This window comes from Gracilinanus agilis, chromosome 2, assembly GCF_016433145.1.
Source record: "Gracilinanus agilis isolate LMUSP501 chromosome 2, AgileGrace, whole genome shotgun sequence".
In the NCBI taxonomy this organism is placed as follows: Eukaryota; Metazoa; Chordata; class Mammalia; order Didelphimorphia; family Didelphidae; genus Gracilinanus; species Gracilinanus agilis.
In genome coordinates this window covers 275,311,934-275,325,575 of record NC_058131.1, presented here as the reverse complement: position 1 = coordinate 275,325,575, position 13,642 = coordinate 275,311,934, and the positions used below count along the sequence as shown (strand labels likewise).

The window sequence follows — 13,642 nt, the reverse complement described above, 5'->3', positions numbered from 1 at the left end:
AGCATCTTACATAGTACTCTGGCATAGAAGAAGAGAGTTCTATCCACCCACATGACTCCATTGGATATAGAAGAGAAGGCGCATGATCTGTTGGGTGCATGCCATGACAAAAAGGAACAGTTGGCATTATTATTCAAAAGGACAAGTCTGCTTTCTTTCCACGTGGGTGGTGAGCATGAGGGGGTTGCAATCTCAACTGAGAAAAACACACACATGAATGTACAGATGAAAATTTCTCTAAAACAGCCATGAGAAAAGTCAGAGCCTAGAAAATGCCTTAGCTTTACTTAAAGATTCTTGGAAATTCTCAGTATATCACCACAGAGGACAAAATGTAATATGCCAAGGGAAACATCATGTGTTCTCCTCAGATCATGAGGCATCTGATCTCTTGTATATTGTAAGGGAAGAATATTCATATGCAAATGTATGTATAAATATATATATATATGTATGTGTGTATGTGTTTGTGTCTATAAGATAGATGTGTGTATATACCTATAGAAGTATATCGTGTATATATACTGATGGGTGATATATACCATATAAACCTATATATATATATATAAGTATTATATGTTGTATTGAAGGATAGTATTGAAAGACTATCTACACTGTATTACATACAAGATATTTTGTTAGACTGAGAGTCCAAAACCTCTCTTCCCCTCCAAGTATATTCCTTGCTTTCAAGGAGTTTACATTCTGCTAAAGTATGTGGGTAGTGTGCCAAGTAAATAGATAAAAATATAAAAATACATTCAAGCAAGACAAAGTAATTATAAGATGGAGAATACTAATAAGTGGGTTGATTAAAAAAAAAGCCTCATGTAGAAAGTGATATCGCAAATCCTTTTAAGGAAGGAGTGTCTGACCCAAATGGATCAACTCCAGAGAACCTCTTATAAAGTCCTAAGCTGATAGGGGGTTTAGGGATGGAATGAGATGATAATGTAGAATATTGAAATGAACCTAGCTCCAAGGGATTATGATATTTCACATTTCACTTCTTTCTCAATTTTTACCAAGCACATACTGAGCCCTGTCCCAAAACTCCAAGAGGCAGTGTGGTATCTTGAGAACGGCAGTGCTTTGAGAATTCAGAAGTAAATCTGAATTTTATTCTCATCTTTGGTGCTCACTTAATGGATGACTTAAGCAAGTCACCTAACACCTAATTTTTTCCATGTTTAAAAAGAAGCCCATGAATTAGATCAGTGATTCCCTCAACTTTTTGGTCTTAAAACCCAACCCCTTTATATTCTTAAAAATTAAAGACCCCAAAGAATTTAATAAATTCATTATGTGTTAAAATACATATCATATTTTAAAGATAATATCTCCCAAAGAATATATTTTCCAAACCAAAACAAAAATGAATGAGAATGGCATTGGTTTACATATTTTTGTAAATTTCTTTAATATCTCACTGATGGCCGGATTTTTATATCTGTTTTTGCATTCAATCTGTTATATGCTTTATTGATTGAAGTATAAGAAGAAAAACCAGCCACAAATAGATATGTGGCTTGAAAAAAGAATATTTTAATTTTCAGGTAACAGACCCCCTGAAAGGTTCTTAGGTTCCTCAAGGTAGCTATGGGCCACAATTTGAAAACTGCTAGATTAGATGATCTACCAAGATTTCCCCAGATGAAGAATGCTTTTAGTCTTGAAAGATGTCAGCTTTTCCCCATATCAGCTTGGGAGGCATTATAGTTCCATGAGGAAAGTAGGGAAGAATGACTTAGGTAGGTAACTTCCCATTCTAGTATTAATAGGCCACATATCCTTGCACTGAAGCATTGCTTATAGCTCTGTATACTGCCTAAAGTAAAGGGGTGATGTCCCAATAATGCCTAGGGAGTGAAGGAGAGAGAGGTATTCAGGTGATGGAGAATTTGGGCTGATTTTTTTTTTCTTTTCCTTATAGGGTGACCGTGGTTTTGATGGGTTGGCTGGTTTGCCCGGAGAGAAGGGACATAGGGTAAGTATTGAAAATGCAATCACTAAAAAAAAAAGAAGAAGAAGAAAATACAATTACTATTAGCCTAAATTAGCTAACACAAAAATCCCTTAGTGAACCTTAGCAAATCACGAACATTCCCTAGGAATGTCTCAGTGTCTCCAAGTGGAAGGTGGTAGGAAGCTTTGTTCATGAACAGGAATGATGGCCCAAGGCTGTAAGGGCATAACTAAACAACACGAAGAAGGACATACTTTGAACCTTGTAGAATGTTTCTGGATTCTTAGAATTATGAAGGAGGATTTAGAGAAGTTAGAAATGGCAAAAAGAAGATGAAATGAAAGAAATCTTAGTGGCTTCTTTATTATTGGAAAGGCAGCAATTTCTCTAACCACACTCAAAATAAATGAAGATAATAATGGCACCTACATCACAGGGTTATTGAACTTTGTAATGCACTTTGCAAACTTTAAAGAGTTATATTAACGATAATTATTCCTATTAATAATAGATTTTTTTACCTGTAGTTCATAGTTAAGCCAAGCCAAATCATTTTGAAACTGAATTAAAGAGAGAAAGAAAAAGCTCTTATTTTAGAAATTTCCTTCAATGTTTTAATGATATCTCGAGATAATCCAAAAGGCAACTGTTTAAGCCTACAAAGGAGGGAGAGGAATAAAACAAAACCAAAACCACAGAAGAGGGATTTTGGAAAGTTCCAAATGATGACTTGGTGGCTGACGCATTGGAGGGAGCCATAAAAGCCTTTGAAAAAAAGAAAACCTGGGAACTTGTTTTCCAAGTTCATATTCACAAATAAAATTAGTATCTAATCTCTGGACTCTGTAGCTACCTAAAGACTAGCTAGCTACTCAGTTGTTTGAATTGTCAGAAGGAAAGAGTGATCAGAGAACAGCTTTGGAAATTGTATTTTAAACATTTAGATTTTATCCTGAAAATTTTTCTCTTTCTTTTCCATCCTTTCTCACACCACTGAGTCCTTCTTTGTTCAATTTTTTAAATTTAAATTTATTTATTTTTTAGTTACATTAAAATTCTCAGGTATCTCCCTCCCCTCCCTGCACTAGAGAAGGCATCATTTGCCAAAAAAGATAAATATATATATATATAAAACTTATGATTTGTTTGGTTCTGTTTATCAATTCTTTCTCCGGAGTTCTTTGTTATGAATGAGAAAACATCTTGAAGAAGGTCTGTGGCATATTCTTTCAGGGTCCTCAATAGTTGTCACATCTCATGCTTAGAGGGTAGGTTTGACTTTGAGAAAGAGCCAAGTCATTTAGAGGTAAATCTGATGACTCAATTGGTACCCAAGGAGGACAGATGCCACTTTAGAACCAAAGTGTTACCATGTGTGATGAGGTTGGTAACTTACCTGTTCTATAAACCGACTAAAGTTAATTCCTCTGGTGGAGGTTCCTGAGGGCAAGAGAGCCACTGTAATTTGGAGGGCAGTACTTATTTGGGTCTCTAAGTTTAGATATTTGTATTATATACTGATGTAGTTTAAAAAGAAACTTACCTTCCTTCTTAGAATCAATACTTTGTAAAGCTGATGCTACTGGCACAAGTCCTCACAGGGTCATGAGATTGTATGGTATAATGGAATGAGGACTCAGTTTGGGTTTAGAGGAACTGCTAGTTGTGTAACTTTTTTCATGTGTAAAATGAAGGATCTAGACAGCCATCTGAGGTCTTATTCCAACTTTAAATCTATGAACCCTTTACAAAAGGGAATAAATATTAGACTTGAATAAAAGTCATGGTTTGTAGTCCTAGCTCTGCCACTAATTAGCTGTGTAACCTTTGGCAAGTCACTTCTCTCAGGGTCTCATTTTCCTTAATTACAGTGACCAGACAGATGATCTCATCTTGCAAGTCTAACATCCTACAGTCTTAATTATTTTTTAGAAAAAGATATTTATTGATATGTCTTATTTATGTTATCACAGATACAATGTCAATATAGAGAACTGTTTTTATAATTATAATTCTTAGTTAGTTGCTTTTTTTAAAACTCCTAGCCTAATCTATTGGGAAGTCAGGACCAGTGAACCATTCATGTTGTGGACCAGTTTTGAGGACTGCTCTTCCTGATAAGGGCTATACTATTTGACTATAGACAGGAGTGTCAACTTTCATCTCATCTCTCTGCCTGTGTGTGGAGGGAACTCACATATCATTTTTTGTCAGACTTAGATTGAATTTCCATGAGATTTCATGCATGCATATTGTGAACTGTTGCATGTCCTAAAGTGTATAGCCCATCTAGCAAACGCTCCCACTTTCAAGACTTAACATGTTCACTCAGGCAGTGAATCTTTCCATCTAGTAATTCTCCCAGTCATCTGGGGTGGCTGAACTCTGAAAGCATTATGCAAACCAGTAAAAATGTTTGCAGAGGGCTTTGGATTTGAAGTGTAGGAAGTGGAGAGAAACTAAACATAATGCCCAAGGGAACTGAGCAAAAATGTATTGATTTTCTTGGTAGAACTCAACAAGGCTTATCTGACTCTGATCTTACCTTTCCAGGGTGATCCTGGTCCTTCAGGCCCCCCAGGTCCTCCAGGAGATGATGGTGAAAGAGTAAGTTGTCTGATTTATCCCCGACTGCATCTACCCCATCACTCCCCCCCAGTGAGCCTGGGGAAGAAAATTGAAGATGAATTACCAAATAGATGTGCAATTGACTGTTACTTAAGGCAGAATGTGTAAGACAGATCAGATTGGAAATAGAGGGAAGGAAACTGTGAGGGAACCAAGGGAGCTGATGGTGAGAAGCAGGCAAAGGGGATCTTTCAAATGAGAGGGAATGTCAAGCATGCGCCACTCACTTTATCATTTTGGCTAATGCACTGTGTCCAAAAGGCACTTTCCCCACTAGCTGTTTAAGATTGGCTGAGGCCCAAACCTAAGGAACAGTACAGCCTGACTTTTAGACGGGGGCCCCTAGTAGTACTGGGACCAAAAGATTTCAACAGAAGGACTTATGGGCTTCGTGCCTGCTGTGATCTCATCTGAATTAGGCGTTGGAGGGAATTCAGAATGGAGAAGCAAAAGGATTTCCAAGGAGTAAGGGTTAAAAGAGGATATAAAATAACTTTTCTTTGGTCAAGCAAAACAGAACCCAAATAGTGGTTGTAAAGTTTATGAATAGTGTGTGTGATCTCCACAGACCTCCTTTCTTCAGTAGATGCTGCACTAGGTGAACCTAAAAGACAATTAGCCTTAAAGAGGGAGAGGAGCAATGAGAAGCAATTCTTGAGTCTACTGAAACAATGAAGTCATTTTCTGCATGATGTGGTTGGAAAAACCCAATCTAGATTTATTTTGGATTGGTTTCTCTTAAGCCTTGTGGGAATTCTTGTGGCTTCCTAGGGTTAGGCTGGATGATCTCATGGTTCCTCTCTCCATCTAATGTCTGAGATTCATAAAGGTAACCCAATCTATTGGGCTCAGTTGACTTCTCTGTCTAATTTCCTCCTCACTGGAGCCTGTGGTCTGTGAGCTGCTGTGGCTGCCTGAGCCCTACGTGCCTCTAGTTTCACCCGTAGTACATCCAGCTAACTCCTGTTATCTGGGACAATGAAGTGTAGGGGATTGCTAGAGCATTTCTAAGGGCCAGTAAATTTGGCAAATGTGCCGTGTACTTCTCTAGGCTGAGAAAAATCTTCCTTATGCATGATCGCCCTCTGATTGCTCCAGGGAAACCGATTTTCTGCATGATTAATATTTAGTGAGAAGGAAGCTGGGTGGTGTTTCTCAAACCTGCTTGTTTTTCTTCCCCTCTAGGGTGATGATGGAGAGGTCGGACCCAGAGGTCTACCTGGAGAGCCTGTAAGTCCATTAATCCCCACAGGAAATCAGTAACTCAGCACTGTGAATATGGCCTTGCATTTGGGTGCTACTGTGTTTAGTCTGATTATAACCATAAATCTTTTGTTTTTCAATACAGCAAGTATTTATTGAGTCCTAACTGTACACAGTGTACTCTGTTTGTTGCTGAGGATTCAAAGATAAAATCAAGATGCACACACACCACACACACACATACACACACACACACACACACACACACACACACACACACACACAAGCTCTTAAGGAGTTTACCATCTAGGAACTTAGAATACAAAAAAAAACTTTGTTAAGATGCCCAAAGAAACAAACACAAATGCAGAGACTTCTCTGGGAGAAAAATGGTATATTTCTGATGCACCACAGTATGGTTATTATAAAGGAATAAGTAGAAGACACCTGGCCTTTTGGAATAAGACTGGGGCCTTTGAATTTCAAGGTTCACAGTAGCGGTGGTGACCAACCAATCTGAGCTTGTCACTTTTTTCTGCTAATAAGCCTTTGCTAAAGGCAAAGTTCCCTGGCAGCATGCCTGTGACCTGAGCAACCAGATGATCTTATGATCTTTTCACTTAGGCTGCTGTATTTGGGCCAAAGCAGATTTTGTTGGTAATGAAAGGGGCATTAATTACTTTTCACATACTGGTGCTTTTAAAATGTCCCTTTTTAGTTGTAAATGCCAGCTTGGCAGTATGTGTATGGGGACATTAATTGATGAGAAATGTTGCAAACACTTTATAGAACATGGGGCTGACGTTTATGGATTCATTGGGGCTAAATTATACCCTAGATTGTCCTATTAACTTCTATGAAGAATTCATCAACATAGCTATCTCTTTAACACATGTCTAAGCAATAACTTCTGGGTTATTAACTTCTTAAAACATTTACAGGGCCAGGTATTACAATAACGAAGGAAGCGTTTAGATGACAATAATAAACAAGGAAAGGGTTTCTTTTCTATCCGACCTAGGCAGTTTCTATCAAATTTTAATTGGCTAGTAATCCATGTCCCTGGACTCTCACCCAATAAATGCCCAAAATGCATGTGTGACCAGGATGGAGCCTTCTTCAAAGTGGCAGCTAGGGCCTTTGACAACATATTGGTGCCATCTTTTAAATTGCCCTCGTGGGTGTTAGTCTAAACCATTGTCACAGCCTCTGTCCCTGAATTACAGAAAGGAAGGTGAAATGAAAAGCTGAACCCATACCAATTAAAACCCTTTTTTTAACACACAGCCAGCCCAAGCTTTTTTCCCAAAGTTTTGTGGCATAATCTTCTGCCTGGAAAGTTTGGTTTCAGCTATCTTTCTCCTGCCTGTAACTTTATACAATTCTCCATAATGATGATTCAGAAATACATTCAGAAGACACCAGCCCTAAGAACCCCTGATACATTGTGAGCCATATAAAGTATCAGGCAGCGTGTCTGGATCCAAGAGCCATAGTCTCCTTCTAGAAACCCCTAATGAGAAACAGCTTAGCCAGAGGCTTACTGTGAAGTGTAGCATAATTGGATGATGTTTCCCTTGGTGGATTTTTATTCTCTTCCTCCCTATAAGAACCTGAAAGAATGATCCTGATTTTTTTCAAATGTTCTTCTATACTTAAAGAATCTTCCTTATCTATTCTCTTCTTGTCCTTTCCCCCAAAATATCAGGCATGTCAAGGAAGTTCCATTCACAGCCAAGGAGGATAGGGGAGGGAGCATAGAACTATCTGGATAAAGAGCCAGTCATTTCTATTGGCCTTTGTGAAAGAGGGAAAGGTATAGGGAGGAATGGACAAGGGGAACAAAGAAGTAGGATGGAACATACCTAGTTAGTTAAAAGACACCTGTACTTAGTTTTACAGAGGTTAGATCTGTGGTTCTTTGGAAGAGAGAAACTCCCAGGGGAAGAAAGTCCCTTTACCAATGTAGGTCAACCTCTTGGCAACTTATAGTCATAGAAAATTGCTTAGAGCACAGAGGGGCTAAGTAACTGACCTCTGGTCACACATCCAAAGATTGGTCTTCCTCGTTTTTAATAGGTCAGCACTAACCATTCTACCACATTGTTTCTCTGCAAAAAAATATGATATTCCTTTCGACAGACATTTAGTAAATGTGCCATGTACCAGGCCTGACGGTGACTTTGAATTCTCAAATAGGATGTAGAGCTAAGAACATGCCAAGCTGGTTGGAGGGCGACTAGGTGAGCCTCTACCACAGAAACACAGGCCTTCAAAATATAGCAGCCTAGTTCAGAGCAACAGCACCAAATGATTCAGTTTTAGGGCAAGCTCTCATGCTCTCAGAGCACATCAAAGTAAGCTGACTTTTAAACCTGAAATTGAAGGCAGGAGAAAGGTGATCTGTAAGACTTAACACTAAGTATGATGGATGCGAATCCAGTTTTCACCATTATATTTGATGACTCCTCTAAAATATGTATTACACACTTTACTTTGTGAAATGACAATGAATTTTCTTGGTAAAGTTGTTTGGCACATGAGGAAGTTTATTCTGGGTCTGATTCCCTCCTGAGAATGAAATGAGCCAGTTAAAAATGTTTCCAGAATTCATATATAGCCTGAGATAGCGCTTCTTTTATCACCAGGCCAATTATATTTTCAATCTGAGCATATTTGTTGAGTTCTTACTGTGTACTTGTCACTCTGCAAGTTGCCAGGGGAAATGTGGGGAAAGCATCCCTGGGGCCCTTCTCTCAAGTAGCTTACATTCTATTTGGAGATACAAAGACCTAGACAGTGGAGCAGCTGCTGGATGCCCTCTCCCCTTCCTTCCATTTCTGTCTTTCTCCGTCTTTGACTCTGTTTCCATTTTCTGTCTCTCTCCCATTCTTCTATTTCTACATACATACACATTTCTATTTAGTTATTCATTTAGTTATATTAAATATTAAACAGTTTAGTAGCTTAAATCTTCAGATTTCCTGTCTATACTTCTGTGTCTTTTCTTTTACAATTCACTTCTTCATTCAGAGTTCTGTGTCCATGAAGTAAGACTTTTGGGATACCTTTTATATGTGTGTATGCATATGTATGTATTATATGTATTTGTATACACACACACACACAAAGTTATCCCTTCCACATTGCAAGGATTAGGGTTGTGGTACCCCCCTGTGATCTGGAAAATCCCTATAAGATTTTTTGGCCCTCCCTTCATACCAGAGAAGAAGTCTGAGTTTTTCCTTCTTCTTTTATGAGGTATTTACAGAACTTTGTAAATTTTGGGTTAAGTTTGCATTTCTGAGTTTCTATACTTTTTCTGTGTCATCTGCTAGCCTTTGTGTGCCAACCACAACTTCTGCAATACTCCCCCGAAATTCCCATTTAATTTCTTATGCTGACCCCATGATATATCAGAACCACAATGGGGAAAGTTGTTATGTGGAAAGGATAACTATATATGTATACATATTCCCAAAGTAAAAATATTTAAGTTATTAAAGGTATTTTTAAACCTTTAAACTGCCTTAAGACTTTTGGGACATCATTTGCATATGCTAGACTGTATTTTAGAGAAAATCACTGCCAAGGAGTTCAGAAAAGAGAGAGATCAATGAGTGATGATGCCCTTAGAGGTTTCAGGAGGCAGAACTTAATCTAGACTTTGAAAGAAGGGTAAGATTTCAATAAGAAAGGGGGGAAATGAGGGTATTCCAGAAAGGACATACTGTACAGCCAAGCCAGCATTTCTGCAAGATGTTTTTATCGTGCTGAGTTTTCAAATCCTGATATCTAAATCCATATTTTTATAAATGGAATCATGACCTGGAACTTTTCCTCCTCTATTTTAGGGACCTCGTGGTTTGCTTGGACCAAAGGGACCCCCTGGCCCACCTGGACCCCCGGTAAGTTACATGATCTGCTTTTCATCTCTCTATTGTTGCCCTTGAAAATCCAAGTCTCCCCCCCCCCCCCATCAGAGCTATAATGTCCCACTTAGCCATTCAGGCAGATAATCTGAGCCGATCACTGTGAACACCTGCTCCAAGGAAATATGACACATTAGCAGAAGCTTAAAGTACACAAATGAGAGAGGTGGCCCCGGACCTTCAGAGCTGGAAGGAATTGTGCTTTCATCAGAAATGCTGCAGGTTTACAAAATAAGGGCCCAGATTTAGAGTTATAATTTTTCCCCAAATTTCATATCTCTTTCGTTGAAAGCTGCATATATTTTCTAATGTTAAAAAAGAGGAGAGGCAGGAATCTAGGTGTCCTTTCTACTTTACTCCCCAAAATGGTATCCTCTCTACTCTTCCCAAAATGATTGCTTTTGGCTAAAGTAAAGAGGACAGAGAATTAGGATTCCTGGTTTCTGATATCACCTGCACCCCTCACTTTCCCTAGGAGAATCATATTCCTATTCCCCTAGGAGTATCATAAAGCATAATGCAATACTGCTGAGAGGGACCTTCATTAAACTTCCTCATTTACAGAGGAGGAAACTGAGTCTTAGAGGAGGAAAATTATTTACTCAAGGTCACACAACTAAGACTGTGGCAGAATCAAAATGAGAACACCCAGGCTTCCTGTCTTCACTATTGTGTGCTTTTCTCTATAACTCACCTCTTCACTCAGAGTTGTGTTTGTCCATGAAGTAACACTAACGTGCTTTCCAAGGCCCCAGATCATTCATTTTGTGGATCTTTTATTCCCTGCTGTTGATTCAAAAGAAGAACTCTATCACACCTTCAAGTTAGAGTCTGTTGGTGGCTGGATTCACTATTTTCTTCATGGCTTTTAGAGAACATCCTGCCAGGCTGGGATGTTCCTGAGGAGATTCCCAGCCACTACTGGGAGTTGGAGTTACTCCCTACTTTCTTCCATTTGAGTTGTGCTCTTCAAAACACGCTATGTTTTGTACTGAGTGTACTGAGCAGTTGGTAAATGGCCCAAATAAGGGTAACTCTGTGTCCATTCTAATAATTAGAAGCAAGTATGTTATAGAGTCATAGTTCTCAAAGTACTTTTGGTCACTGTGAGGTATCATCATCATCATCACCATTATTATTTATTCACTTTTTACTAGGGGGAATGATGACACATTACATGGGATACTCACACATGCACCCATAATCACAAGTTTAATCTGTGTCCCATTTGCAGCACACCTAGCCAAAACTAGGAGACTAGAGTGCTAGATCTTGAATCAGGAAGACTTTATCTCCCTGAGTTCAAATCCACCTTCAGACACTTCTTAGCTACATGACCTTGAGCAAGTCACTTAACTGTTTGCCTCAGTTTGCCTTATCTGTAAAATGAGCTGGAGAAGGAAATGGAAAACTGTTTCAGTATCCTTGCCTAGAAATCTCCAAATGGGATCATGAAGAGTAGAACACAACTGAAAAATGACTGAACGAAGCCAAAACTCTAATGTACGTTGGCATATCTTTTGAGAATCACTGTTGCAGTAGAAAGAGCTCTGGATTTGAAATCAGTGGAATGAATTTCTGCCCTGTTCTTTTCTATCTGGGCAAACTTGAATTTGGCCCTGTGAGCCTAGTTTCATTAGCTATAAGATGAGAGGTTTGTATAAGATGACCTCTATGGGGCTTTCCAGCTACATATCCTGTAATAAAATCAGATTCCACTCCAGCAAACCATAGTGGTAAAGGCAGGCTGAGTGACAGACTTAACAGAGAGCACCTTTCCCAACCCAAACTGTAAATTTGTAGAAAAAATAAACTCCATTTTTTTTTAAATTGCATATGACTTTGGCCATCTTGGCCTTAATGTAGTAACAGTTGGCAACCTAGGGGGCAGGCTCCACACAAACCAGTGAAAAGTATGAGATAGATTTTGTTTTGTTTTTAAGTTTCTAGGTTTTAATGAGTAAAGGTCTCTGGTAGTAAAGGTTTTTGTAGACTAACCTGCAAACCAAAGCTTGGAAAACACTTACCCAAGTCTTCCAGACCTACCTGGGTTAGACAGACACAGTATCTAGAAAACTGGGCAACAGTCACCAATCTCTTCGATCCCTTCATCCTTTATTGGGTTAGAGAAACTGAGGGTGTTTATCCTCAAGAAGAGAAGATTCAGAAGACAATCAATAGTTGTCTTCAAGGATTTAAAGAGCTGTCGTATGGAAAAGGAATTAGACCTCTTTTGTTTGGCCCTAGAGGGTTGAAGTTGCAACAAGTCAGATTTAATTATTTCCAAATAATTAGAGATGTCCAAAAGTGTAATGGACTGCTCTTGGGGGTAGGGGTTTTTCCTTAACAGAACTCTTCCAGCAGGATGATTATTTTCTAAGTATATTACAGTAGAGATTCCTTTTAGCTATAGGTTGGACTAGAGAGTCCCCATAGTTGGACTAGAGAGTCCCCTTCTAGTGCTTTCTGGATTCAGTGATTCTGGATTGCCTTGGGGGGAAAAAAAGCTAGGAATCTTTGGACAGAGCACATAAGTCTGGTGAGTAGCAACTTATAAAGAAAGGAACAGCTCCTTTTGCTTCATGCAGGCATGAGCAAGAATGCAGATGGTTCTGCAACCAGTGCAAAGCTTTTATTTTCCACAGAAGTTGTTTCCATCCCTTATTTTTTGCCAGCTTGTTCCTTCAGGGTGTCTTTTCCCAGCATGCTTCCTCATCCGGAGTGGGAACAGTTTGTTGCCCTGAATTTTTCCCACCAGCAGGTATAGAAACTGGGAAAGTTTGGTTGGCATTGCTCTCCTTGGTGAGCCGGAGTCCAAAGAGCAAGCTGAGCTGATGCAATTTTGAAGCAAGCCTTTCACGATTCACACAGCTGTTCCCCTTTAGCCCCAAAGACCTTGACATCATCTGATGAATTGATTTTTGGATTTTGTAGTCTTGGGGTGGAGTTTTTCTTTTCATGTTTTTTCCCCCTTTTTTTTTACATTTTTATCTAGGGTGTGACCGGTATGGATGGACAAACAGGCCCAAAGGGAAATGTGGTAAGTCTTTGTTAAGCATCTAGACACATTGCTTTTCCTAAATTACAAGTGCTAATTACTTTCTGGGTACATTCCTTTTAAGGCCAGGCATGAATCTATTTCTATAATAAAGGAAAGTTAATGTATGCTGGTTTTATAGTTGATTTCTAAGAGAATTCCTCCTGCAGTGCCCTCCAGTATCTGCTGTATCATGGCATGCTCTTAGAGTAAAATCCAAAGCATTTAAACATCGAATCAGCAAAACCAGATACTTTAAAAGAATAGGTTTTAGCCCTCAAAGAGGACAGTGGTTAATACCTAGGCCACTGTTTGGCAGCTGTCTCAGGAAAATGATTTCCTACTGTAGACTCTTGCTATCTTATGTAGGAGTAGAAGGGAATTATGTGAAAGATACTGGCACATTGGAATGACTTGGAAATTTTCAACTGAAACTTTTTTCTTCCACTAAGTTCCTTGAATATATTCCTGGACTAGAAGTCTTGATGTTATTTGCATATTTGCATTTCCACATTCACTGAGGAAGCCAGACCTAATATTCAAAGGCTCAAAGGCTTCATAAGACTCAGTGGTAGATTATAGCAAAGGAAAATCCTGTTGATCATTCTTTTCTGTGACCTAATATAACCATTTAGGATTTCAGTCAGTTTGGGAGACATCTACTTGGGCAAACCTGCCTACTACTATCAGGCAGTATTCTGAAGTTGGGCACAGAACAACTTGAGAAATTGGTCAGCTCCATAGTCCTTCCAACCTACATTTTTTTTTTTTTTTTTGGCCAGGAAGAGCAAGTCAGTGTGCCATTGTTGGAAAAAAATATCTGAAATCACTTGTCAGGAACTGGCTCTAGATAGCAACCAATTAAAAAAATCCACA

The 13,642-nt window shown here is 38.9% G+C and overlaps 1 protein-coding gene across 1 annotated transcript in view; it reads left to right on the top strand.

The window, feature by feature from the left end:
• The window catches only part of COL5A1 (collagen type V alpha 1 chain), a 229,289-nt gene that overhangs the window by 115,081 nt on the left and 100,566 nt on the right, over positions 1-13,642 (top strand). The window contains exons 18-22 of the mRNA XM_044659681.1: positions 1,934-1,987; positions 4,520-4,573; positions 5,780-5,824; positions 9,652-9,705; positions 12,725-12,769. Coding sequence (XP_044515616.1) covers positions 1,934-1,987; positions 4,520-4,573; positions 5,780-5,824; positions 9,652-9,705; positions 12,725-12,769 — 252 coding nt within the window. The remainder of the gene's footprint in view (positions 1-1,933; positions 1,988-4,519; positions 4,574-5,779; positions 5,825-9,651; positions 9,706-12,724; positions 12,770-13,642) is intronic.